The sequence below is a fragment of the Artibeus jamaicensis genome, unplaced genomic scaffold (genome assembly GCF_021234435.1).
Source record: "Artibeus jamaicensis isolate MK-2021 breed Jamaican fruit bat unplaced genomic scaffold, CSHL_Jam_final contig_419, whole genome shotgun sequence".
Lineage (NCBI taxonomy): Eukaryota > Metazoa > Chordata > Mammalia > Chiroptera > Phyllostomidae > Artibeus > Artibeus jamaicensis.
In genome coordinates, this window is record NW_026521824.1 from 2,681,672 (window position 1) to 2,706,196 (window position 24,525).

Sequence of the window (24,525 nt, forward strand, 5' to 3'; positions counted from 1 at the left end):
ACTTATTTGAACAAATAATAAAGGAGAAGTTCCCCAATCTGGCAAAGGAAATAGACTTCCAGGAAATCCAGGAAGCTCAGACAGTTCCAAAGAAGGTGGACCCAAGAAGGAACACACCAAGGCACATCATCATTACATAACCCAAGAGAGAATCCTGGAAGCAGCAAGAGATAAGGGGACAGTCACCTATAAAGGAGTTCCTATCAGACTTTCAGCAGATTTCTCAAAAGAGACCTTACAGGCAAGAAGGGACTGGAAAGAAGTATTCCAAGTCATGAAATCCAAAGACCTACATCCAAGATTGCTTTACCCAGCAAAGCTTTCATTTAGAATGGAAGGGCAGATAAAGTGCTTCTCAGATAAGATCAAGTTCAAGGAGTTCATCATCACCAAGCCCTTATTATATGAAATGTTAAAGGGACTTACCTAAGAAAAAGAAGATAAAAAAGATGAACAGTGAAAGGACAGCAAACTCACAGTTATCAACAACCACACCTAAAACAAAAGCAAACTAAAAGGACAGCTAGATCAGGAGCAAAACATAGAAATGAAGATCTTATGGAGGGTTAGCAACAGGGGAGTGGGAGGAGGAGAAGGGGGGAGAAGGTACAGAAAATAAGTAGCATAGACAGTAGATAGAAAATAGATGGGGGGCAAGAATAGCATGGGAAATATAGAATCTAAAGGACTTGAGACAGGTGGTCACAAACTAAAGGGGGGGGAATGGTGGGGGCGGGGGGGTGCAGGGTGGAGGGGAATGAAGGGGGGAATAGAACAACTGTAATGGCATAATCAATAAAATCAAATAAAAATTTTTTAAAAGAAAAAAATAAAGTGAGACTTCAGCGTTTTCCTTTTTTATGCCATGCTTTTTAAAATTCACATAATTCAGATCTGCACAAAATGGGACCTGTTGTTTCATGGTCAAAGGGACAGAAAATTCAAGTCACTCTATTTTCTGGGTTGACTCTCCCTCTCAGAGATGTCCCTGTGCCCCGGCCCTGGGGTAGGGTTGCTGTTGAGCTCCTGCTAGTCAGGGGCACCAGTCAGTACCTGTGGCTCTGCTCATAAGGAGCAAGGAAAGAAGAGGACTTGAGAGTTTGCACTGGTGCAATTTTTCAGTGCTCTGCTAATCTGCACTCATCTTTTGGGTTGTTGGAATTGCAGAAGGCAAGGGGAGTCACTATGGTGAATACAAATAGAGCTGACATGAGCAAATACTTTGGGCATTTACTGTGAGGCCTCAGAAATGGCAGGCGCATCAGCAATACTCACACAGATGCCCTCAAAGAGCTGAAAGACGATGTAAATGGGCAAGACCTTGCTCACCAGGGTGATGATTTCTCTGCAGAAGAACAGGAAAGAGCATTCATTGGGAGCATTGAGACATGACTATATTTTTAGGGGACCCAGTTATATCCCTTTATTACACCACCTCCCTAAAATGTTGGGAATTGAGGTCGCTGCCCCTCACACACCCGACACCCCTAGCCCTGGGTTTCTGCATGTCTGTGGGTCTTCCTAAGCTCCAGAAGAGCCCCAACTTTGTGCTGCCCCTTGATCAGCATGTTGTCTCTGGAAGAGCAGGAGATGGAGGCCCTGGCCTTGGGCTCAAGCACAGACACTTGCTTCCTCTCTATGAGGACAACACCAGGGCCGAGTCAGGCATGTGACAAATCTCTCAGGACTGAGGGCTGGCGGCAAGCCATTCTGATGTCTCCCAGAAGTCAGTGGAGAAAATCGACTACCTACTTACTCATCACTGGTAAAAATATACCCCAGTTTATTTCTCAGGATGCTCAACAGGGAACTGATAACCAGCGAGATGCCAACTGAAAGAAACAAAGGAAGAGCATTTGGCTAAAAAAACAACCCATGGCAGTTGGGGAACCAGATTTGGGGAGTTCTTGCTCCGGTATGTGCAAGTCAGCCCCACCCTCTGTACCCACAAGCCCAATGTCCCCTGCTTTAGAGTAATTCATTTGGACTATGACATTCTTTTGCCATCCTGTAGAAAGGACTACATATAAAATGCCTTTCTTGTCCTGGCTGGTGTAGCTCAGTTGGTTGCAGCATCATCCCATAGACGAAAAGGTTGTGGGTTCAATTCCTGGTCAGGGCACGTACCCCGGTTGTAGGTTCAATCCCTGGTCAGGATGCAGATGACTGTACCCTGGTCAAGGTTTGGATGAGAAGGCAACCAACTGATGTTTCTCACATCGATGTTTATTTCTTTCTCTCCCTACCCCTTCCCCTCTCTCTAAAAGCAATGAAACAATTTCCTTGGGTGAGGTTTTTTTTTTATTAATGTTAAAATGCCTTTCCTCCCATGATTCTCAAAGTAGGGTTTCCTGGACCAGCAGCAACAGGACTACCTGGTAACATGTTAGAAATGCAGAATCTCAGATCTCCATCCCCAATCTGCTGGACCAGAAATTCCACCCGGTGAGGCCAGGCAATCTGTGGGTTTTGCCCAGGCCTCCAGGGGATTGCAGGGCATGCAGAAGCCTGAAAACTGCTGCTGTCCACTGAGGAGCTGATCTGGACCCATCAGCCTCGGGAAGCAGAGCCTTGGTGGAGGACACAAGACTGGCTCCTTCTGAGGGTAGGATGCCCAGGTCCCAAGCTCCTGGGGATGCTGGGAGGGAAAGCTTTCAGGGGACCCTGGGCAGCTGGCAGGCAAGGCTCGGGGAAAAGGAGCCTTCAAAGGGTCACACTAAGGGGAGTGGCAGTGAGCTATCCCTGCAAGGGCCCAGGAGCCCCAGCAGCAGAGGAGGAAAGAAGGGGCATGTCAGACAAGGGAGGTGTTTGCTGCTCACTGGGTCGAGGGCTGAGGCACCATCCACTTACTGGCAGGCACTGCTGTGGGCCAGAATGCAGGAATTGCAGGTTTGGAAGGTAAACCTCTCAACTCCCACGGCTAGCCCTGCCTCCCACAGGCCGGGCCTTCCCCAGGCTTTCCAAGCCCTGCCCCCACCCACCCAAAAGGGGACTCTACCCACCTACACAGAGCACGCCTGAGACAGCCGATCTTTTTGCCTGCACAGTGTCTGAAGCTCCCAGGAACATCCCTACTCGGACACAGACCGAGATGCTGAGCCCCATTGGAATCTGGGATCAGGGGAAGGAGGCACTGTCAGTGGAGCCAGCCTCTGCCCCATGTCAGGCAACCGCTGCACCAGGAGGAGGCCCTCGGCTGGCAATGGTCCTGCAGCCCAGGCCCTGGTGCGGGAGGGCAGGAGGGCAGTGGGGCAGTGTGCGCCCAGGGAGGCCCATGAGAGGGGAGGGTGTTCATGACTGCGGGAAACAGGGTGGCATCTGAGGTTGGGAGATGGCTGGGGATACCCCAAGTGAGCCAGCCGGCCCCCCATCCACTCCATCCATTCCATTAAACATCACAGGCAGACTGGCTGCAGTCAAGATCGCTATGTTCCCAAAACCTCGTGAGTAAAAGAATTTTTAAAAGGTGAAATGGCCCTAAGTATGCTGGAAAAGCTCCATTTAAGGAAAAAAATTGGTGGTGTTTTCTTAAATGGAAAAAATTGGTAAAAATCAGAATCACCTTATAAATGAGTTTTGTAATGTAGACTTTTGTGAAACCTTTGCTTAAACAGGGGCTCGCAGACCGCATGGGCCCAGGAGCCTGGCAGATTTGTACGTGAGCAGCAAGGGGCAGCCCACGCTGCTGTGTGGAAAGGCGGGCCTGGGGACCGGGTGGGAGAAGAGCGATGCCCCCACCAGAGTGTGCTGTCACCTGGCTCTTTTCAAAGGGGGCGCAGGAACAAGGGCCCACTGCTAGGTAGAATGTCCATTTTTCAAGAAAATGCAAAAATCCAGATGATGATGTGAAATCTCCCAGTTTTTAAATGGTGTTAATTAGGTTGAAAAAGTTGTAGCATCATATGAATTCAGTGCTACCCGCAGGGCAGAGGCTGCGGGTTGCCTGTGGGCGAGTCCGCAGGGCCTGGGCCTGCTGGTGGGCGTGGGAAGTCAGGGAGGGGCCCCGGGAGTGGCAGCCTGCCCCCTCCCACAACACTCCCAGGGCAGTGGGGGGGTGTGGGCCAGGGTGGTGGGTGTGGCAAAGGCAGCCCCAGAGCCTCACCATGTAGATGACTGTGGCCACTTCATAGAGGACAGCCTGGGCCGAGAGGTCCAGAACACTGCGAAAGCCTGTGGGAGAAAGCCAGGGGCCCTGGGCTGACAGAATACCCCTCTGCTCGGGAGGCCAAGGGTAAATGATTTTGAAGGGCAGATTCAGAACAAAAATGTTCCTGCTTGGCCTACAGCCTTCTGGGGAAATCCTGCCCAGTTATGGAATTTGCTGCAGGCTGTTTCCTGGTATGGTTTGTCTCTCAAGCTGAACTCCTTGAAGGATATGGCATGGCATGAAAAGAGAGCTACTAGACCGGGACCAGGAAACCCAAGTTCAGGTTTCTGCTCTGCCACTGTGTGACTCTGGACAGTCTCTCTTGTTCTCGAAGTTTGGTTTTCCTATCTGTAAATGGGGCAGCGTTTGGACCAGGAGGTCTCTGGGGCGACTACAGCACCAGCCTTCTGACTCTCGGGCAAGTTGGCTGGGTGCCAATGCCCACACCTGCCCTGCCCACTCGTGCTTGCGTGCTAGTCCCTTCAACCTCACCCACCCCCCACCCCCGCCACTGACTGGACCACCTCCGCTGGGGCGCTGCCGCAGTGCCTTCTGGGAACTCACAGAAGGACCGGGAGATGCGTGAGCAACAGACCTAACCTGGGCCCGTGCCAGCCCCGGAGGGGGCTTTGGAGCTGGGGGAGCCGCCCACTTGGTCCCCTGGCCCTGCTTGTCCACATACCCATGAGGAAGCTCCAGATCTCGAAGGCCCACCACTCGATGCATAGCATGAGCATGCTGGGGACAGCCAGGCGGAAGAAGGGGCCCCAGTCCTGCAGGCACTGGATGGACCAGCCTAGGAGCAGAAGCCCTGAGAGCTGAGCAGTAGTGCCCCCTGTGAGCCTATCCTCTGCCCATTCCTAGGCTTAGCTCCGCAGGTCCAGCCATTTGATATTTTACACAGCATGCCAGCTGGTCCAGTGCAGGTGGAGGGGGGGATGGGGGTGGAGAACTCAGGGACAGGGCACCAGTTCCCTTGGCCTGCACCATGGAGCAGCTCAGGACAGGAGCCCCAGGCATAGCTGGGCTTCCTGCTGGGCTTGCGACACCACAGGACCTTGGGCAAGGACCCTGCCCTTTCTGGGCTCTGTTCCCTCATCTGAAAATTTGAGTTCTTATCTTTGCCCTGCCTTCCCAGAAGGGTTGTTGGGAGAACAGCACAAGCTCAAGGATGCAGAGGGTTGCTCAAGGCAGAGGGCAGCGCAGACTGGAGAGGGCCCCGCCCTGCCGGACTCCCTGGGGGCCCCAGGGCTGCTCCCTCAATGCCTGGAAATAGAGCCAACAGCTACAGAGCCAAGTTTTGGGAGGCAGGAAAGCTCAGAGTCCTGAAGCCTAAGAGGAGACAGGCACGGAGTCCAGCCCCCACCATGGACCATATTTGGGGCCAATTACTTAACCTCTCTCTGCCTCAACTCCCTCCATGTAGATAAAATGGAATCATAAGGTGTCATGAATTTTAACTGAGATCAGGAATGCCAGGCACTTAGCCCACAGCTGACACCTGGGATTTTACCTGTGTTCTTACTCTAATTGCCATTCTGGCATGAAGGAACCAGCAGAAATCTCCCTGGGCCTGTCTCCATCAGGGCTCTGCACTGTGGTACGTGGCATGAGGGGACCCAGGACTTGGGGGTGGGAGTTCTGAGGGGTGGAGCAAAGGGAAGGGGGCCCTGAAGAAAATAGAGGCAGGCAGGGGATGCGGCTCCTCCCATGGGGCTCCACCTGAGCCCCCTTCTTGCCAAAGAAATGCCCTGTGTCTGGACTGGCCCGCCTGATGCTCTGCACCCCCAAAAGCAGGGTGGTCTCCCCACCTGCCCACGTAGCCACGTGCAGCTTTTTCAGCATGATGTACAGGAACAGGAAGATCGTCTGTACAACGTGGGCGATGGTGCTGGCATAAGCAGAGCCCCTGGGGAAGCCGGGAGAGCAGGGCTGGAACTGGGCCAGGTCTGTCCCTGGGGAATGTGCTCCTGTGCTGGAGCCCGCAGCGCATGGAGGTGCATGGGCACAGGCAAGGCTCGCTCAGCAGCTGGTCCTGGTGCGGACCTGCCCAGGAGCCACTGAAGCTGCCGGCACCACTACCATCCTATCCTGCGAGGCACCTCCTCTCGGCCTCTCCTAGAAGGCAGGTGCATGGTTGGGGAGAAGTCCCTCCCCTTTCTCTTTGGTGGTGAGTCCCCATTAAGTTCCTCAGGACACCTCACTTCTGGACGGTGCAAGCAGCCTCCATGAGAGAGGTAAGGACGATAACTGGCCTGCCCCAGTGAGGGGTGGGGAACTCAGTGGGCAGTGCTTCCCAGATCAGTCCTCTGCAGCCCACTGGCCTCACCTGACCCCTAGGCTCAGCACAGAAACCAGGATGTAGTTGGCTAAGCCATTGATGCTGTTGCCCACGATGCCACTGAGGACCTGAGGCCAGACGATTCCCTGAAATAAATGAAAACTGACCTTGCTACGGGATGGGCAGGACCAGGGGGGGTGGGGTGTGGACCAGTATGGGCACGTCTAGGACACGTGCAGCTCCTCACTGGCCACTGTACCAGAGTCCAGGACATGGCACTGAGGATTCACAGGTGGTGCAGAGAGCAGACAGCCCCAGGCTCCCCTCCCCAGTGGAAAAGGGCAGTGTGCTGGCCACCCCTCCAGCCCGGGCCCTGTACCTGAGTTTGCAAATATTTTGCCAGCAGGTTGTAAAGAAAAATCACCTGTATAAAATAAAAAATATATACCACAAATAAACAACTACCAAAAAAACAACCAGATGAACATTAACAGATATTTCTTAGATATCTGAGTTTGGGGGCAATTATTTCATCAAAGTATGTCTGAGACCCAGCAGGTAGACTCCACCTGGGTGTGCGCTTGGCCCTACCTATGGGAGAGAGGACCCTAAGGGCCCCACTGGGCCACAGGGGGAGGTAAGCAGGTAGGGAGCGCTGGCTCCGAGAGTGAGCACTTCAGAGGCCTGTGCAGGAGGCAGGGCCTGGCAGGGCTTCCAGCTGCGAACACCGGCCTTCCATCGCCTTAGGAGGGCTGCCCGGTGGCCTGGGCACAGGACATGCCAGAGCCCAAACCCACAGGTTGTGACCACCCCAGGGTCTGGTTGCTGCCCTTCTGTCCTCTGTCAAAGCCGTCTTGTCCCATCCCTTCCCTTAGCCCTCTGCTTCTCTTTTAGTGTAGCACAGGGGTGAAGAGCACGAAGCTAGAACTACACTGCCTGAGTTTAAATACTGGTTCTACCTCTTAGGGGCTATGTGATTCCAGGCAAATTATATAATCTCTCTTGCCTGTTTCTTCATCTGTAATGAGTATAATAATATCTGTATACTTTATATATATATATATATATATAGACTATACTTTCAGGGATCATTTCTATAGTTCGTTTTATATATATATACACACACACACACATATGTAAAGTGCTCACAAAACAGTATTTGGCATATTTAAGTATTTCAAATGTTAGATAAGCATTGTGTATTTTTATTGTTAATTAAATTTTGTGTCTCCATTTTGTGGGAGGGACTTGCTTCATTTGATAAAGGAGTTGCCATGGTGATAACTTTATAGGTGTTTTCCTGCCCTGGCACAATGGCCCTGTTGTCCAAGGTACCACCATCTCCGTCCAAAGAGCCAAAAGGTGGTTTCCATGGAGCTGGCCAGGCCCCAAAGAGGTCAGGACACTGGGCTGCCAGTGTAGGTGTAGCTGGGGATCACCCTGCCAGACCTGGGTACCTTTTAGGGCAATCTTAACTCACATGACCTTTTCCCTTCCCTGGGCTCTCCTCCAGAACTTTGCCCCCTGGTGCCTCGGAGAACGAAGAGATGCTGAAATTCTAGAGATAGAAGACAACTCCAGCTGGCAAGACCATGCCTGAATCAGAACTGCCAGGGAGTAAGTAACATGTCACCAAGCTTCAACAAATCTAATAGTGGTGGTGGATTCCAGAGTAGATGCACAGACCACTGGGTCAGGCCGGCAATCTCAGGAACTGCCCCAAGTGGACACACTGCTTATTTAGTACTTCATAAACTCATGGAGGAAAGAAAGAAGGGAATAGTCAATAATTAGTCTTGGAAAGAGTTAATTAAATGGACTAAAGTCTTAGATATAAATATGGAAACCATAAAAAGATTCAAAGAGAATATAGCAAATTTTACATAATCTTATATGGGTTGTTTTTAAGCTCATCAAAGACAGATATAAGGAATAAGTTAGGTTACGGATCTGTTACATCTACATTAAAAATTCTTTAAGTCAAATATATAAAAAAATTAAAAGGCAAGTGCTAAACTGAAAAGTTCAACAAGGACGAAGGGTTAAGCTATTATTTAACAAGTTAAAATTAGAGAAAGATTAACCCACTAAAATAAGCAAAGGGTACATAAACAATTCACAGATGAAAAACAAATGATTGATAAATACATGAAAATGTTCAACTTCATTGGCAATAAAGTACATGTTAAAACTTCTAATTGGAAAAAAATAATAATGCTCTGCTGATGAGGGCATTGCTAGTGGGAATACAACTGGTACAAATTAGTATCAAAAGCCATTGACAGAATGACTCTAATTCCAATAATGCATCTTAAGGAAATCATCACAAATGTTCACAAAGTTTTTCTATAAGAATGTTTATTTATAATAGCGACTATTGGAAACAACCTGAATACCTAACATGTAGAGATTGATTAATAAATCATGGCACTATAGGATGATGCTATGGAGCCTTTGAAATGGCTGTTGTGCGAGGCTATTTAATCATGTCAAGAGACTAATGATATTTGAAAGGGAAAAAGCAGATTATAATGCAATATACACACACTGGCCTCATTTCAAATGATGTGTGTGTGTGTGTGTGTGTGTGTGCTTGAAAACACAACTCATGAATAGAAATAACTTGAAAAGAGAACCTATGTTCTCTCTGGATGGTAGGATTACAGGTGATTTGGAATTTTTCTTCCCCAGGCTTTCTACAGTTTCTCCAGTAAATGGTTTTCTAACCAGAAAAACACATTCTGTTACTTTTTAAAAGCCCACCGTACACCGGCTGGAAGGGGAACTTCTCTCCCACCCCTTCAAAATCCTCACCGCACAGAGGAAGTTGCTGCAGGGCCAGGAGCCTCCCCAGCGGGTAGGGTGGAAAGGCAGACAGCCAGAATCCGGAGAGGGTGCCTGCACCCGCCCGGCTGGCAGACAGCGCGCTTACCGGAAGCGATGGTATGGCGATCAGCACGTACTCCTGGGTCAGCCTGCAAGAGGAGCAGGAGCTGACGGGCTGTGCCCTCGTCAGGGGGCGCGTCGTAGGAACCCGGGTTTGAGGAGAGGCTTCCCCAGGCCCTGGGCAGGTCTCGGCCCAGACCCGGGACCTTCAGTAAGTAGGGAAGGTGCCAGGGGGAGGAAGCAAGGACCCAACCGCAGGGGCCTCGTAACTAGGGAACTTAAATTTTGAGTAAAACATGGTTTGTAAGGGGGTAAAAAAGGTTCTCTCTTATCAAGGATTAACCAAATGAAGTGCACATAATATAAAATGAACAAGGCACTCCTCTGAGGGACCTTTCTAAAGTTAATAATAAACAGTGTAATTCATCAGAAATTGGTTCGGTTTTCTTTCTCCTTTCCGGAATGTGGGGTAGTGCCCACGTCATTTCTTCAAAAAGCTCGGTGAAGTTCCAACTAGTGCTGGGACGCAAACGCAGATACCAAGCAAATCTCATCTTTCTCTTTGCTATGAATTAAAACTGCCCGTTCGTCTGCCCTCTGCTGGCCACAGCTGGAGCACCACGCTGCGCGGAGGAATCCCCAAACCTAAGCTGGAACCTCCCGGCGCTTGCGACTGCTTGCTGGGCCTGAAGGAGGCTTCTTTCGGGGCTCCTTCCCTGGCTTCCCAACAGGAGCCAAGCGGTACCTGGACACGTCCGGGTCCTGCCAGAGGAGCCTCAGGATGTACTGGGTGTTGAGGAGGATCGCCCAGCAGGGGAAACAGCAGAGAAGCAAGAGGAGCGCTCCCCTCTGCAGGATGTCACCCACTTGCGTCTTGTGGGGGCTGCCGAAGCTCTGCAAAACAGCAGACCCGGGCTGAGAGCCTCCTCCATCCTCGGGAGCTCGGCCGGCAGTGCCAGAGACGCCGGATGGCTCCTGCGCGCAGTAGGCACCGCGCAGTGCCCTCAGAGGCAGAGGTTTGGGAGCCTCTGCAGGGGTTCAGCCGGCTCACAGAATTACAACAGCGGCTATTTACTGAGTACCAACCTCTGTCCACCCACGGTCCCCAGTTCTCCAAGGCGCATGGTGAGGAAAACATCGTTTCCCCACATCACAACGGAGGCAAGCGAGGCTCCGAGAGCATTGCCAAGTCACTCTGCTAGGAAGCGGCAGCCAGGGCCGACCCAGGTTCCCAGGCCAACGTAGGCCAAGAACTCTGGGTCCCCGAGGGCAATGGGTTCCATGCATGCACCCTCAGCATTTGGGCAGGGCGGGGAACTATCCCCGCCCCTTTCCTTCCAGGATTCTCTTGCTTGCCTATCCAGACTCTTTCAAAGGGGAGGGTCCGGTCTCCTGACAGCACCTGATCCTCGGGGGCTGTGTGGACAGGAGAAGGCAGCTGCCCCATTGGGTTTAGGGAGCATTGAGGAGCTTGGGAGGGGGTCCCCAACCCCCACCATTTCAACGGCAGTTGAGGGATTGGCTCTGGCCCTGCCCAGCTCCAGGAGGCTCACCTACCTGGGACATCAAGGTGTCACATGCTGAAGAAAAGCCAAATCCTACGGAAACTCCGCAAACATTGAAAAACTGAAGCCACACAGGAGAGAACACAAGGGTCGTCAGGCAGAGCCCAAGGAGGGGACCCTACATGTACTGCGAGGCCACCCAGCAGCAGCTGTGATGTGCAGCTGAGCCAGACACCCACATCCTCTGGTGTCCTGCCTGCATGTGCTGTGTCCCACCTTGTGAAGGCCTCAGGTCCCAGCTACCAATGCAGCTGTCAGCCCTCAGGTTGTATTTTCTCCCTGGAACCCTGGGGGAGGAGCCCAGGAAGGACAGTCCTACACAGTCCTGGCTGTACTCACGGCCACTGCCAGGGTTACCGATGCCAGCTCCACTTTGCCCAAATGCCCGCAGAACGCTGAGCTCACGACATAGATCATGAAGGACAGCACCTGGAACAGGACCTGGAGAGGGCGGCCTGGGTCAGGGGCGCTGCTCCTACGCGCCTCAGCCTGCTGCCCCACATTCACGCCAGTGATCTGCAACAGCCACCAGGCACATCGCCCAAGAATGTGGCTGAGGCTGATACAGTAACCAGGGCTGGGAGATCAGGAGACCTGAGTGCTGCTCCTCCTGCACTGGCAGCAGCCTGTTAACCCCAGGCGGCCGTTCCCCTGCCTGACCATGCAGGAATGCACAAGGGACACCTGCTCAGGGCCTGGGACCTGGAGCCCAAAGCAGGCATCCAATCCTGCAGTTGATGTCATTACTGTAACCATTCAGCCAAGCCACATACAAATGGAGAAGAGGAGGGATAAAATCCATCAAAAGCTTAGCAATGGTTATGTCCAGGTGGTGAGATTGGAGATGAATTTCTTTCTTCTTTATAACTTTTTGTTTGGTCTGAAACTTTTACAGGGAGCACATATCTATTAGCTTTTCTGGTCCGAACAAAATGTACCTAAAGCCATTTTTCTTTGGCAATAAAAAGGGCAGAGAGCCCATTATTCCCTGCAAACACCTCTTTGGGGAGATCTGTAGGCTCCGGCATCAATGGATCTCACGTGTCATCATGAGATGTTTCAACCCAGCCTTCCTGTAGGATTCTGAAGGAGGACACACCAGTCCCTGCTGAGCATGGCCAGGCCTCACACCCCCCCACCCCCCGGCACTGTCCAGGGACAGTCGTCCTGCTGTCACCTGCTCTGCATGGCAGCCCCAGGTGCAGTCTGAACACAGTCAGTGTGGGAAGTTCCTGGGGCAGGGCTATGAGCCACCCCAACATGCCCAAATGGTGCCTGGACAGCTGCTGGTGCCCAGCCTCACAACCCCTCACCTCCACCTCCTTACCAGGGGTCCAGACAGGACAAAGAGCTTCCATGCCTCAGCCTTAAAGCCCACGGGGACCAGCCTGCAGAGGGCAGGGCCATGGCCCCCTTGGTCCAGGGGAATTGTGTCCTGGAGACTGTCCATTCCAAGCCTTCCGCTTGCTGACCACCTGCACACCTGAGCACTCCCACAGGCAGCCTTGGCCGGCTGCAGCCCGAGTTGCCCTGTGCCCTGGCTAATGAGTAAGTGTAGGGGGCAGGGGCGGAGGGTCTGCCTCGGAGACCTGTAGGATCCGCCTTGCCTCCCTGGGCAGCCTGCTGGCCCCAGCCACGAGGGGAGACAGGACAGAGCCCTGGACACGTGGAAGTCACCCAGGCTGATGCTTGTGGGTGCCTTGTGCCTGCTCTCCCCAAGGGTCAGCAGCACAGCCCCAGGAGGGGCAGGATGGGAGCTGTGCAGAGGGGGCAGGGTCTGGCGGGTGGGCTGGGACGCTGGGAGTCTTACACCTCGGCAGGATCATACCCAGATGTCTCTCATTTCAAAGATGAAGAAATGGAGGCTCAGAGAGCCAGGCAGCAGATCCCAGGTTCCATGCAGGGGGGCTGCCTCAAGAAACCTGCCCTGGGAGGGCTGGGCTCCAGTCTCTCCCATATGCCCCACTGGTTCCCACCCCACCCCTGCAGTGAGGGGGGGGGCCAGAAAACCCCCTGGCACAGCCCCCAGAGCTGCATGGAGGGAGTGAGTCAGGACAAAAAATGAGCAGAAGGTGCTCTTTCCAACCCTCTTCAGGGTCGCCTCGCACCACACCCTTCCTCACGTTCACACACAACCTCCTTCCTTCACACCCAGTTCCAAAGCGCTCCCCTGGCTTGGGCATCTGGGTTACCTGGGCAATGTCTGTTCCCTCGTCCTGCCAAACCCCTACTGGAGTATTCCACAGCCTGTGCACTCATAGTAACTTTACCACTGAGGAAGGAAAAAGGGGAGACGTTTTATTACCTCTGTAACTATCACTAGTGTATGACACAAAAATGGAGGGAGCCAGATTAAAAGCTACAATGCTCTGGTTACAAGGTCATTGCCAGTATTCACTATGTCATCCTCCAGGGCCGTGTCCTCTTCCATGTCCTTGTCATCTCTGACCGGTTCTCAGCTGGGTAGGCTTCCTCTTCTGAAAGAATAACTGAAAAACTTTCATTTGCTCCCAGACCCTGAGCCTCAGGGTGTCTGTTATGTGGACCCCATTGCTTACACTTGGTGGAGTGTATGGTGAGGGCATCTGAAGTCTCACCTGGTGGCCTGCGGTGGCCCTCAGGGGTGCTGCCTGTTGGCCGGGGCTCTGCTGAAATTGGCATGTGTGCACTTGTCCCTCCTTCACAGGGCCTCTCTGTGCAGCGTGAACTTCTCTGAGTGGGGCACTGGCCTGAAGAGGAGCCGTCCCAGGAGCTCAGGTGGGACCCACGTCCATGTCACGACCCCACCTGAAAGGTGACAGAGGTCATTTCTGCCTTGTTCTGTTGGCCAGAGCTCCATGTGGGCTGGCTGAGACTTGATGGAAGAGGACTCAGCTCTGCTTCCAAAGGGACACATGGCAGAGATTCTGCAGTCCCGCTGTCTGGCACAGATACACGCATGGTCCCCACTTTCGCCCCACCTCCATTCCCCTGTCTTCTGTCCAGCTCATTCCCAGCGCCCAGCCTTGGACAAGGGCAGAGAGATAAAGTCTCTGGCCCTACTGGTGAGGACCCTCACAGGGAAGAAGGACCCAAAACTACCAAGCCCCGGGAAGATTAGGGAGGCAGGAGATAGAAAATTCTGAGACACCGCAGCTGTAGCCAGGAAGCATTCTGGTTTCCAAGAATTCTTGTGACACCTCATAATAATTAGCACTGTTGTTTCTTCCCTGGGCGGGCAATCGAGGAGGATTGTGGGAACCCTAGCTGGCCTGGCTCAGTGGATTAAGTGCTGGCCTGCGACCCAAATGGTCACTGGTTCAAATTCCTAGTCAGGGCACATGCCTGGGTTGCTGGCCAGCTCCCCTGTAGATGGGGTGGGAGAGGTAATCACACATTGATGTTTCTCTTCCTCTCTTTTCCCCTTCTTTCCCCTCTCTAAAAAAATAAATAAAATCTTTAAAATAAATAAAATATTTAAAAAATATATTTTATTGATTATGCCATTACAGTTGTCCAATTTCCCCCCTTCATTCCCCTCCACCCTGCACACCCCCTCCCCTACCATTCCCCCCTTTAGTTTATGTCCATGTGTCACAAGTTCTTTAGATTCTATATTTCCCCTACTATTCTTGCCCTCCCCCTGTCTATTTTCTACCTACCGTCTAAGCTACTTATTCTCTATACCTTCTCCTCCTCCCACTCCCCTGTTGCTAACCCTCCATGTGATCTCCATTTCTATGGTTCTGCTCTGGATCTAGCTGTCCACTTAGTTTGCTTTTGTTTTAGGTGTGGTTGTTAATAATTGTGAGTTTGCTGTCCTATCACTGTTCATATTTTTAATTTTCTTTTTCTTAGGGAAGTCCCTTTAACATTTTATTTAATAAGGGCTTGGTGATGATGAAATCCTTGAACTTGACCTTATCTGAGAAGCACTTTACCTGCCCTTCCATTCTAAATGAAAGCTTTGCTGGATAGAGCAATCTTGAATGTAGGTCTTTGGATTTCATGACTTGGAATACTTCTTTCCAGTCCCTTCTTGCCTGTAAGGTCTCTTTTGAGAAATCAGCTGACAGTCTGATGGGAACTCCTTTGTAGGTGACTGTCCCATTATCTCTTGCTGCTTCTAGAATTCTCTCTTGGGTAATGTAATTATAATGTGCCTTGGTGTGTTCCTTCTTGGGTCCAACTTCTTTGGGACTGTCTGAGTTCCTGGATTTCCTGGAAGTCTATTTCCTTTGCCAGATTGGGGAAGTTCTCCTTCATTATTTGTTCAAATAAGTTTTCCACTGGTGGCTGTTCCTCTTCCCCTGCTGGTACCCCTATAATTCAGATGTAGGAGCATTTAAAGATGTCCTGGAGGTTCCTAAGCCTCTCCTCCTTTCTTTGAATTCTTGTTTCTTTATTCTTTTCTGTTTGGTCATTTTTTTTCCTTCTGGTCCACTCCATTGATTTGAGTCCCAGTTTCCTTTCCATCACTATTGGTTTTCTGTACATTTCCCTTAATTTCACTTAGTTTAGCCTTCATTTGTTCCTCTAATTTGTGACTAAAATCAGCCAGTTCTGTGAGCATCCTGATCACCAGTGTTTTGAACTGTGCATCTGATAGATTGGCTATCTCTTGGTTGCTTAGAAGTATTAGCTCTGGGGCTTTGAGTTCTTCTTGAGCCATAATGTTTTGGTCTGTTCATGCCTGTTACATATGAGGGGTAGAGCCTTAGGTGTTCACCAGAGTGGGGTGACCCAGTTGCTGGGTTGTGATGCTGTATGTGGGGGCAGGGTCAGAGAGGGGCAATGGCTCTTGTTCAACACTCTTTCTCGGATTTCAGTCCATCTGCTGCTTCCAGTTTGGCTGAATGGTTTGTTGTCGTACTTCCATACAGTTTAATTTTCTGTGTTTTGGCTGCTTTTCGTTACTAAAACTTTGTTGTCTTTAAACTTGGTTGTGGGAGGAGGCACAATGTTTCCATCTATGCCTCCATCTTGGCTGGAAGTCTAAAATAAATAAAATCTTTTTAAAAAGGAGGATTGTGGGAAATTGCATGCATAGAAGCTTAAGTGAAAATGCTATAACTCTGTATTCATTCAATGGAGGAGGGCCATTTCCCGGTCACCATCCCCTAGCCAGGGATGGCCTGCTCCCATGTCTTAGGAAGTGTAGTTTCTTTAAATTTCCCAGTGGCTTTGCCTTGCAATATATGTGTGGTCAGTCCAATTCTTTGAACAACCACCAAGCACCTGATACCGTCACCATCTGCAGCAGTAGGAGATGAGGTGAAGGGGAAGAGGGAACAGACAGTCATTGCAAGGGTCCCAACACATCTTGGAGGTTTCCAACCAAAAAGAGGCAGCCTTCCTGGGTAGCTAGATCCCCACATCTGGCAGCCTCACTATGCCATGAGACATTTGATGTGCTAGGTGGGGCTCAGTAACCAAGAGGTATGAAGCATGGAACTGGGCCAGAAGCCACTGGTTTAGGCCAATTCAGCGGCCCAACCACGAGGCTGCCTCTGGCTTCCCACCAGCTCAGAGCCAGCCCAAAAGCATGCTGTCCCCCCAAAAGCAGCTGTCCCAGCTGCACATCTTGCAGCGCTAGGACAATTCTACTGTGGGGAGAGCCTGGTGCCCTCAGGTAACATTGACCAGGGTCCTGCCAGCCACTGAGGGAGCCAGGGCCTCTGGTAACCTGGTTACTTGTTAATTCCATTCACTTTGTACACTTGGTTACAATATCACCAGCCCAGAGCTGCTGAGTTTGCCTTTGGCTTCTGAGCTTTGAACCCCCAGTCCTGCTGATTTCTGGATTTCCACATGAGCAAGCATGCTGTGAGAGCAGAAAAAGTGACTCTAGCCTTAGAATACAAACAGCCTTCTTGAGGGTGAGTGGTGTGGCTTACCTCCGGTCTGACGGGCATTCTCAACATTCAGTCCACCCTCCTGTCCTCCCAGGGATAACCTGCACCCAAGCAAGTCTCCTCAATGAACTCTCACAATTGCCATGCACTGTGGCCAGTGGTGGACATAGGGCCATGTCAGTGTGACCCTGTTCTGCTGACCTTGAGATTTCCATGCTGAAGCTTCTTTATCTTCTCTGCACCCCAATTTCCAGAATAATCTCCCCAAGATGCCACAGTCATTTTGCTGGAGAGTTTCATTTGCTGACTACTGCTACCAGCTTGTCATAAATACTGTCTACTTAGTTTGTTTCTATGGGATTGGCCAACAAGTTCATTTGTTTTTTTCCATAAGATAGCTCTAGTAGCACTGAGTTGTCTTCAATTTCATTCAAGACAATTTTATTAGATTGCATTGTGGCAACTGTCATATCAGGGCACATTTTAAAAAATACATAAAAATTGGTGAGTTTTTGTGTAGCCATTTTAATATTAAAGGTGAATGAAAATATGCATTTTCAGCATATTATGCTTTATTATTTCAAGAAAGGTAAAAATGCAACTGAAATGCAAAAAAAGATTTGTGTGGTGGATGGAGAAGGCACTGTGACTGAACATGTCAAAAGTGGTTTGTGAAGTCTTGTGCTGGAGATCTCTTATTGACAATGCTCCATGGTCAGGTAGACCAGTTGAGGTTGATAGCAATCAAATTGAGACATTAATTCAGAACTATCGATATTCTACCATGTAGAAGATAGTCAACATACTCAAAATATCCAAATCAATGAGGTTATTGGTGAAAATGAAAAATGTGGTTTTGTTTTTATGAAAAAATCTAGACAGACTTTTTGGCTAACCCAGTAAGCCTCTTGGAAATTTTTTTAAGCAAAGAGAGGGGTAGTCAGTGTTAATCTTGTCTTTTTATTCTGTATTTTTTACACTCTGACATCTTGGAGGCCTTGCTGACCCTGGAAGGATGGCCCTCCCAGGATTAGCCAATTCCTAGAGATATAAGCAGCGTTGCACAGGTCACATGCAAACCAGCCATCCCAGGTGTTCACACCCCAACACCTCCACTCCCAGCTCTCTGACTCAGGCCATGGTCCCTCTGCCCAGACAACCCCAGAGCCACCCACCTGACAGCTAGGACAGCCCTGTGCCCAGAGCCAGCTGAAATCCATCTGAAACCTGCCCGCCCACCTCACCTGTTTCTTTTTTTGAAGGAAAAAAAAGGCTCTGGACCACACCCCCCCCGACTGACCTAGGGCTTCCCTGTGTGGCCCCCCAGAGGCAGGGAGTACCCTTCCTCTTGGGAACTTTGTTCAAGAAGCTGCCTTTTTTCAATAGCAGCTGTCTCCTCATTTATTGGCCTTGCCATACCTGAATAATAACAAAACCTACATTTTAAAACAGTCTGGAAAAGGGGGTAGGGAACCCCTCATTACTCGAAGACCCAAAGCCTGTGACAACCTGAGTCTGGGCAGCCCTCCCAGCTGTGAGGCAGCCTAAGTTGTGTTATCAGCCCATCTGTACTGTGTTTCCACCTTCATTCAAGGACACACTCACCAAGGGAATCCTGGGCAGGAAGTGGAAGGGGGCCCATAGTGTGTAAATCCACTGTGGGAGGTAAGCCCTCCATGGAAAAAAATGCAGTGTACCTGGAGACAGAATGAAGATTCAAGTGACAGAACATACTGGGTAGTACAGGCTTCATGTACTATACTAGTGCCGGAAGTCAGAGGTCCACACAGTAGTTATGGATGATTCCATCTCAGTAAAGCAGACTGCACATCAAATCATTTGGAAAGATTTTATTTAATTTATGAGTGTGGCCTAATTATCTGCATCTTTATTTTTTATTTGTCTTTTAAAATTTTATTTTTCAATGAAAGTTTACATTCAATATTATTTTGTACAAATTTCAGGTATACAGCATAGTGGCTAGACCAGGAGTGTCAAACTCATTTTCACTGGGGGCCACATCAGCCTCCCAGTTGCCTTCAAAGGGCAGAATGTAATTTTAGGACTGTATAAATGTAACTACTCCTTAACAGTTAAGTGAGAGCTTGACTGCTGCTGGGTAGAAACAAGGTTCTGGGCAGATAAAACAAGGTGGAGGGCCGGATTCAGCCCATGGGCCTTGTGTTTGCCACCTGTGGGTTAGACAATCACATGTTTTGCAAAGTGTTTCCCCTGTACAGTGTAAGTTTAAAAAATTCAAGAAGATTGAAATTGCATTAAGCATCTTCTCAGATCACAAGGCTTTGTAAATTGGAAATCAACTACAATAAAAAAAAAAAAACCCTGAGCCCTGGCTGACATGGCTCAATGGATTGACCACTGACCTGCAAATCAAAAGGTTGCTGGTCTTATTCCCAGCTAGGGCACGTGTCTGGGTTGTGGGCCAGGTCCCCAGTGGGGGTTGTGCTAGAGGCAATCACACACTGATGTTTCTTTCCCTCTCTGTCTCCCATCCCCTCTCTCTAAAAATAAATACATAAAATATTTTTTACAAAAATGAAAAACATTCAAACACATGGAGGCTAAATAGCATGTTATTAAACAATCAATGAGTGACAGTGAGATCAAGGAAGAAATAAAAAATTATCTGGAAACAAATGAAAATGAGAACATAACAGCCCCATACCTACAGGACGTACTGAAAGCAATCCTGAGAGGGAAGTTCGTAGCAATACAGGCTAACCTCAAAAAGCAAAAAAAAAAAAAAAAAAAAAAAAAAAAATTCAAATAAAAAATCTAACCCTACACCTAAAAGAACTACAAAAAGAACAGAGTAAGTACAAGGAAGTACAAGTACTCCCAGAGTAAGTACAAGGAAGGAAATACTAAAGACTACAGTGGAAATAAATAACTTAGCAACTAAAAAATGAATGAAGCCAAGAGCTGTTTATTTGGAAAGATTAACAAGATTGACAAACCTTTAACCAGACCCATCAAGAAAAAAAGAGAGAAGACCCAAGTAAAGAGGACCCAGTCAGAAATGAAAAAGGAGAAGTAACAACCAAACAAATACAAAGGATTGTAAGAGATTACTATGGACAACTACATGCCAACAAACTGAACAATCTGGGAAAAATGGGTAAATTCCTAGAAACATACAAACATCCAAAACTAATTCAGGAAGAATCAGAATACCTGAATAGACTGATTACAAATAAGAAAATGGAGGAAGTAATGAATAATATCCCAGCAAACAAAAGTCCTGGACCAAATGGTCCAGGTTAGTTTTACCAATCATTCAACTATCCTTCTTAAACTATTCCAAAAATTCAAAAGGAGGGAAGACTTCCAAGCTGTCTTTACAAGACCAGCATTATTCTAATTCCAAATCCAGATAAAGACAATACAAAGAAAGAAAACTGTAAACCTCAGATGCTAAAATCCTCAATTAAATAGTAGCAAACCAGATCCAGAAATACATTACAGAGGTCATATATCATGACCAAGTGGGATTTAGTCTGAGGATGCAATGTTGGTACAATATTTGCAAATCAATAAATGTGGTACATTAAATTTTAAAAATTAAGGACACAAGTCACATGATCATACCAATAGATGCAGAAAAAAAGCATTTGGTAAAATCCAGTACCCATTTATGATAAAAATTCTTAGCAAAGTTGGAATAGAGGGATCATACCTCAATATAATAAAGGCCATATATGACAAATTTATGGCCAGCATCATACTCAAAGGACAAAAACTAAAGTACTTCCCTTAAAATCAGGAACAAGACAGGCGTGTCTATTTTTCACCACCCTTATTCAACATAGTGAAGTTGTAGCCACAGTGATCAGACAAGAAGAAGGTATAAAAGGCATCCAAATTGTAAAGGAGGGACTAAAACTGTCATGATTTGCAGCTGACATGATATTGTACATTGAAAACTTCACCCAAAACCCACTAGATATAAAAAATGAATTCAGCAAAGTAGAAGGATTGATTGCATTTTTATACACCAATAATGAACTATTAGGAAGAGAAATTAAGAAAACAATCCTATTTCCTATTGCAACAACAAAAATAAGGTACCTAGAAATAAATTTAACCCATAAGAGTTAAAAAAAGTCAAAAACCTATATACAAAAAATTATAGGACACTGAAGAAAGAAATAGAGGAAAATACAAACAAGTGGAAGCATATACTGTTTTCATCAATTAGAAGAATTAACATCATTAAAATGTCCATACTACCCAAAGCAATCTACAAATTCAACACAATTCCTATTAAAATACCAATAACTTATTTCACAGATTTACAACAAATATTCCAAAAATTTATATGGGACTAAAAAAGACCCAAAATAGCCTCAGCAATTCTGAGATAGAAGAACAAAGTTGGAGGTATCACAATGTCCTGATATCAAACTATACTACAAGACTATTGTAATCAAAACAGCCTGGTACTGGCATAAAAATAGACATATAGATCAATGGAACAGAACAGTGAGCCTGGAAATAAATCTATGCCTTTATGGTCAATTAATATTTGATAAAAGAGTCAAGAGCATATGGTTGAGTAAAGATAGTCTCTTCAATAAATAGTGTTGGGAAAATTGAACAGGTACATGCAAAAATATAAAACGAGGCCACTAACTTACATTATACACAAGAATAAACTAAAATAGATAAAAGACTTAAATGTTCCTTGTGAAACTATAAAAATCCTAGAAAAAAACATAGGCAATAAAATCTCAGACATTTCTTGTAGCAATGCATCTTCTGATATATATCCTTGGGCAAGGGAAACAAAGGAAACAAATGAGACTACATCAAACTAAAAAGCTTCTACACAACAAATCATCACCAGAATGAAAAGGGAGCCCACTGTATGGGAGAACATATTTGCCAATGATACATCTGATGAGGGGTTAATTTCTAAAATATATAAAGAATGTATGCAACTCAACACCAGGATGCCAAACCACCCAATTACAAAATGGACAAATGACCTGAATACACACTTCGCCAAAGAGAACATACAAATGGCCAATAGACATATGAAAAAAATGCTGAACATCACTAATGATCAGAGAGATATAAATTTAAAGCACAATGAGAAATCACCTCGCATTTGTCACAATGGCTATCATCGATAAATCAACAAGCAGCCCTGACCAGTATGGCTCAGTTGGTTGAGTATCATCCTTCACAGTGAAAGGTCATGAGTTTGATTCCTGGTCAGGACACACGGATTTGGTCCACCGGTCCGGGCATCAACAGGAGGCAGCTGAACAGTGTTTCTCTCTCACATTGATGTTTCTCTCCCTCTCTTCCTCCCTTCCCCTCTCTCTAAAATAAATAAAAATAAAATCTTAAGGTATTTGTCTTTCACTGCCTGGCTTACTTCACTTAGCATAATGATCTGTCCAGTTCCATTTATGCTGTTGTGAAAGGTAGGAGCTCCTTCTTTTTTTTTGCTGAGTAGTATTCCATTGTGTAAATGTACCACAGTTTTTTTGATCCACTCATTTATTGATGGGCACCTAGGCTGCTTCCAGAACTTGGCTATTGTAAATTGGGGTACATAGGTTCTTTTGAATTGGTGTTTCAGAGTTATTAGAGTATAATCCCACTGAGACATTTAAATTAAGAACAAATTGACAATAACCAGAGGCAAGTGGTGAGGGGATAATAGGGAAAGGGGGGAGCGTTTTCAGGAACATGTATGAAGCACAAATGGACAAAACCAAAGGGTGGTACGATCAAGGATGGGAAGTGGGAATGGCTGGGGTAGGTGGGAGTGATTGGGGAAAAATGGAGACAATTGTACTTGAACAACAATAGAAAATATAGAAAAAATATTAAGAAAAACAAAATCTTTAAAAAACAAAGAATCAAGTGTTGGTGAGGATGTGAAGAAAAGGAAACTCAAGGAGACTTCCAGCCAAGATGGAGGTGTAGGTAGAAACACTGTACCTCCTCACACAACCAAAATAAGGACAACAACAATTTAGAAACAAAATAACAACCAGAACTGACAGAAAATTGAACTGTATGGAAGTCTGACAACCAAAGAGTTAAAATAGAAACATTCAGAAACATTCATCCAGACTGATAGGAGGGGCTGAGTCAGGCAGTCGTGCAGAGAGGGGTTGCGGCAAAAAAAGCAGTGGCACCGGGAGCATGCAAGGAAGTAGCTGACAAACCCCGGGCATGCAAGATGGCAGTAGGTGGACCCTGGGCATGCAGGTGGCAGCTGGCAGACCCCAGGTGCAGGGTGGCAATAGGCAGACTCAGTGAGGCGGTGACTGTGAAGCGAGGCACTGCACATGAGGTGGCTAGTGGTCTGGGCAGTTCCACATTTGCATGCAGATAAACCAGGTGAAACTGGGGAGCAAGACAGACTGCGCAACCCAGGGTCCCAGCACAGGGAAATAAAGCCTCAAAACACCAGCTGGAAACACCTGTGGGGGTTGAGGTGCTGGGAGAGACTCCCAGCCTCAAAGGAGAATTTGTTGGAGAGATCTACAGGGTCCTAGAACATGCACAAACCCACACACATGGGAATCAGCACCAGAAAGACCAGTTTGCTTGTGGATAGCAGGGGAAGTGACTGAAATCTGACAGAGAGTGGAGCAAGCACCACTGTTCCCTCTCCTACCCCTCTCCCACATAAGCATCACAACCCAGTGATTGGGTTAGCTCTGCCCTGGTGCTCCACCCCTCATATGCAACAGGTGCAACAAAACAAAAAAAAATGGCCCAAACAAAAGAACAAATCAAAGCTCCAGAGCAAATACAGCTAAGCAACGAAGAGATAGCCAACCTATCAGATGCACAGTTTAAAGCACTGGTGATCAGGATGCTCACAGAATTGGTTGAAATTGGTCACAAATTAGAGGAACAAATGAAGGTTAACCTAAGTGAAATAAAGGAAAATTTACAGGTAACCAATAGTGATGAGAAGAAAACTGGGACTCTTCAATGGTGTGGACCTGAAGGAAGAAACAACCAAACAGAAAAGAATGAAGAAACAAGAATTCAAAAAAAGGAGGAGAGGCTTAGGAACCTCCAGTACATCTTTAAACATTCCAACATCCTAATTATAGGGGTACCAGAAGGGGAAGAGGAACAGTACAAGTGGAAAACTTATTTGAACAAATAATGAAGGAGAACTTCCCTAATCTGGCAAAGGAAATAGACTTCCAGGAAATCCAGGAAGCTCAGACAGTCCCAAAGAAGTTGGACCCAAGAAGGAACACACCAAGGCACATCATCATTAGCCAAGATTAAAATGAAGGAGAGAATCTTAGAAGCAGCAAGAGAAAAGAAGACAGTAACCTACAAAGGAGTTCCCATCAGACTGTCAGCTGATTTCTCAAAAGGGACCTTACAGGCAAGAAGGGGCTGGAAAGAAGTATTTCAAGTCATGAAAGGCAAGGACCTTCATCCAAGATTGCTCTATCCAGCAAAGCTTTCATTTAGTATGGAAGGACAGATAAAGTGCTTCTTAGATAAGGTCAAGTTAAAGGAGTTCATCATCACCCATGCCTTATTATATGAAATGTTAAAGGGACTTATCTAAGAAAAAGAAGATAAAAAACTAAAAAACACGTATAGTAAAATGATAGCAAACTCACAATTATTAACACCCACACCTAAAACAAAACCAAAAGCAAACTAAAGAAACAAGTAGAACAGGATCAGAACCACAGAAATGGAGATCACATGGAGGATTAGCAACAGGGAAGTGGGAGGAGAAGAGGAGGGAAAAGGTACAGAGAATAAGTAGCATAGATGGTAAGCAGAAAA

General features: G+C 47.6%; 1 protein-coding gene across 7 annotated transcripts in view; it reads right to left on the reverse strand.

Moving 5' to 3' along the window:
* Positions 1 to 12,453, reverse strand: part of SLC47A2 (solute carrier family 47 member 2) — a 31,374-nt gene extending 18,921 nt beyond the window's left edge. For 3 of the 7 annotated variants that reach the window (XM_037165842.2, XM_037165860.2, XM_037165850.2), the window contains exons 1-13: positions 12,207 to 12,412; positions 11,219 to 11,320; positions 10,872 to 10,940; positions 10,060 to 10,208; positions 9,361 to 9,403; positions 6,808 to 6,852; positions 6,477 to 6,574; positions 5,959 to 6,122; positions 4,830 to 4,943; positions 4,103 to 4,170; positions 3,003 to 3,111; positions 1,757 to 1,832; positions 1,276 to 1,345 (exon numbers count right to left, since the gene is read on the reverse strand). In XM_037165842.2, coding sequence (XP_037021737.2) covers positions 1,276 to 1,345; positions 1,757 to 1,832; positions 3,003 to 3,111; positions 4,103 to 4,170; positions 4,830 to 4,943; positions 5,959 to 6,122; positions 6,477 to 6,574; positions 6,808 to 6,852; positions 9,361 to 9,403; positions 10,060 to 10,208; positions 10,872 to 10,940; positions 11,219 to 11,320; positions 12,207 to 12,329 — 1,230 coding nt within the window. In that variant the 5' untranslated portion in view covers positions 12,330 to 12,412. The other 4 variants (XM_037165826.2, XM_037165835.2, XM_037165830.2 and 1 more) reach the window with 4 other exon arrangements.
* Positions 12,454 to 24,525: the final 12,072 nt, after the last annotated feature.